Source organism: Episyrphus balteatus, chromosome 1 (genome assembly GCF_945859705.1).
Source record: "Episyrphus balteatus chromosome 1, idEpiBalt1.1, whole genome shotgun sequence".
Lineage (NCBI taxonomy): Eukaryota > Metazoa > Arthropoda > Insecta > Diptera > Syrphidae > Episyrphus > Episyrphus balteatus.
In genome coordinates this window covers 37,481,268-37,483,997 of record NC_079134.1, presented here as the reverse complement: position 1 = coordinate 37,483,997, position 2,730 = coordinate 37,481,268, and the positions used below count along the sequence as shown (strand labels likewise).

At 35.8% G+C, this 2,730-nt stretch overlaps 1 protein-coding gene across 1 annotated transcript; it reads left to right on the top strand.

Annotated features, from left to right (window-relative positions):
- The first annotated feature begins 375 nt into the window (after window positions 1–375).
- Window positions 376–1,625, top strand: LOC129905271 (lipoprotein lipase-like). The gene is made up of 3 exons (XM_055980714.1): window positions 376–476; window positions 547–799; window positions 864–1,625. Exons 1-3 carry the CDS (start codon window positions 416–418, stop codon window positions 1,597–1,599), a joined length of 1,050 nt encoding a protein of 349 aa, XP_055836689.1. The 5' UTR covers window positions 376–415; the 3' UTR covers window positions 1,600–1,625.
- The last annotated feature ends 1,105 nt before the right edge of the window (window positions 1,626–2,730 follow it).

Sequence of the window (2,730 nt, the reverse complement as noted above, 5' to 3'; positions counted from 1 at the left end):
TAGAACCGTTAATGTTTCAAGCTTATGAGCAAAAAGTGGTACAAACAACAAAAAGTATTCAAGTTTATCAATAAAAAATGACTCCACAAAGATCGACTTGTTGGATGCTTTAAAAGTTCTCCGTCGAAAAACGTTTTATTTGCTGTTAATTTATGAAGTGGCTGGCTGATAAGAAATTTAGTTTTATTTATGTTTTTTTTAGCCAAACCAATTTATTAAAGATTTATCTGGTTTTTTGTTAAAATTATATATCAAAATAATCAAAAAAAGTTAAAACTTTTATTACCATACTGATTAATTACCAAAGATAATAATAATCCAAAAACAGTAGGCCAATGGCTCTATCTTATTTTAGTTTACCTATAAAAGCTTTAGTCAAAATTGATATTTGTATTAGAAATCAATCAATAACACAATGAAGCAACACGTCGTTTTAGCTCTAGCAGCTACTGTTGTTTTGGGACTCACAAAAGGAGGTATGTATTTTTGAAGAGGGTAGTAAATTTTGGAAAATAGAAACTCATTAAAAATCTTATCCTTTTCCAGTTCTATCATTTCCGACAGAACAAGAAGAAACAATTTGGCCTATTCCCCAATATAATGGAACCTTTCTTTGGATGACGGAGGATCAAGCTATTGAAGAGGCCAATCTCGCTAAAGAAGATGGTAGCCGACAGACTTTTGATAAGATCAAATTTTTCCTCTACACCGCGGCAAATCCAACAAAACCAACTGAAATCATCAAGGACGATCCTGAGTCATTGGCTCGTTCAAACTTTGATTTCAAAAACCCTACTAGGTAAGGTTAAAAACGGTGTTTTCGAAAGACCAAATTTTCATTTAAATTTTTAAATTTTAAATAGATTCTGGATTCATGGCTGGGGAGGTGGCTACAAGGCTGTAGAACCTGTTCGTGATGCACTCTTATTGAACGGAACAAACAAACAGTACAATATAATTTCAGTCGATTGGACAGTGTACTCTACATCGACTATGTACATTTCATCTCAAAGAAGTTGTCCAAAAGCTGGAAAAATAATTGCAGAATTCATCGATTGGATGCATAACGAGGCTAAATTATCTTTCGATACTTTAGCAATCTATGGACATAGTTTGGGTGCACATGTTGCTGGATTTACTGGAAAAACTGTTAAGCGTGGAAAAGTTCATACTATCGTAGGATTGGATCCAGCTATGCCACTTTTTCGATTCAAAAATTCTGAGAAACGTTTAGCTAGCACCGATGCTGTGTATGTGGAAACAATTCAAACTAATGGTGGAGTTTTGGGTTTCTATAATCCAATTGGAAAAGCAACATTTTATCCAAATGGTGGACAGGCACAACCAGGATGTAGCAAGGAAGATTTCTTTTGTTCCCATGGAAGATCTGTTGAGTATTTTGCTGAAGCATTGAGTCAGGAGAAGAAGAACGCATTTGTTGCTGTTGAATGTAGTGATTTGGAGAGTATGGAAAAAGCTAATTGTGGTAAGAGATTACCACGAGTGCGTTTGGGTGATCCAAATAATGCTAAAAAGGCTAAAGGTATTTACTATTTATCAACAAATAGTGAAGCCCCATATAGTATTAAGAAATTATGAAATTTATGATTAATATGTAAGAAATAGGAGAGAATAAAGAATCTGTTAGAAATAGTTAGAAAATTGAATGAGTTGACTTTGTACATTGTATCGTGTTGAATCGAACTTGCAGACATCTTACATATACATACTTTACTATAGATGCTTTTATTTCAAGGTGGACCGCAGAGTTCAACCATAATAAGACAAAGCTGTTTTCCATAACTCTTGGGAACCAATTTTCATAAAATTTTTGTAGACCGAATACATCCAGAACCAGTCGGGCTGAACTAACCAAGTGAACACCTTATATGAGATACTTCGACTTAATCAGGCCAATAAGGAGCGACTTGGCCGGACCGATTTCTCCTTTTATGGATGTATAGTAGGGCTCTCGCCGTCGGAGTAGCTGCCAGATCAGGAGTAGGAAGTAGTTACTAAACGACCGTAGGACAACGAATTTCTCTTTGTTTAGACCACGTTTAGCCAAACAATTAGTGGAGACCCCTGCCCTGACTGCTACATGGCAGATATAACTGCGATCCAAGAGCTACGATGGGAAGATTCTGGTCCATACAACAGAAAAGTTAAGACCCATGACATTGTGAGAAGCTTTTGTCATAAGTTGGGGTATACTCGTCGGATCCAGGGTTTAACTAAAAAAGCAACTAACTTTAGTTTTTGAGGTTCACTTTATTTATTTCCTTTTTTTACTTGGTGTTATAAAATTTTTACAATGTTTTACAATATTTTACAATACTTCATTTCATAGAATACAATTTTCATACATCTACATTATACAAAAAAAAAAAAAAAAAATTAACACGACCGTCTCAGTTGGTATTGCCATGTTCAAAGGAGATATCCTGAGAACCCCGTCAAAAAAGCAATATCATACAACGTTCCAACACGAAATAAAAAGAAAGGTAGGCCTAAAAACTCCTGGTACAAGCAAATGCAAAAACACCAGCATTCAGTTGGCCTTAGAAATGGAACTATACAAAACCGGGAGGCTTGCCGCCGATTTCTGAGGTCAACCCGACAAACTCCACAGGCGGATCACTAGTATGAAGCAGATACGTGGGATAGTTATGATCCCCTCGACATCGAGATCATAAAAGCGCCGAGAAAAAAGGAAGAAGAAGATACATT

What these genes read in the sequence shown, in the direction of transcription:
- LOC129905271 (XM_055980714.1), top strand. Translation starts at nt 416, where the DNA reads ATGAAGCAACACGTCGTTTTAGCTCTAGCAGCTACTGTTGTTTTGGGA. An exon ending in TTTGGGACTCACAAAAGGAG is followed by an intron (nt 477 to 546) that starts GTATGTATTTTT and finishes ATCCTTTTCCAG; the next exon opens with TTCTATCATTTCCGACAGAA. An exon ending in GATTTCAAAAACCCTACTAG is followed by an intron (nt 800 to 863) that starts GTAAGGTTAAAA and finishes AATTTTAAATAG; the next exon opens with ATTCTGGATTCATGGCTGGG.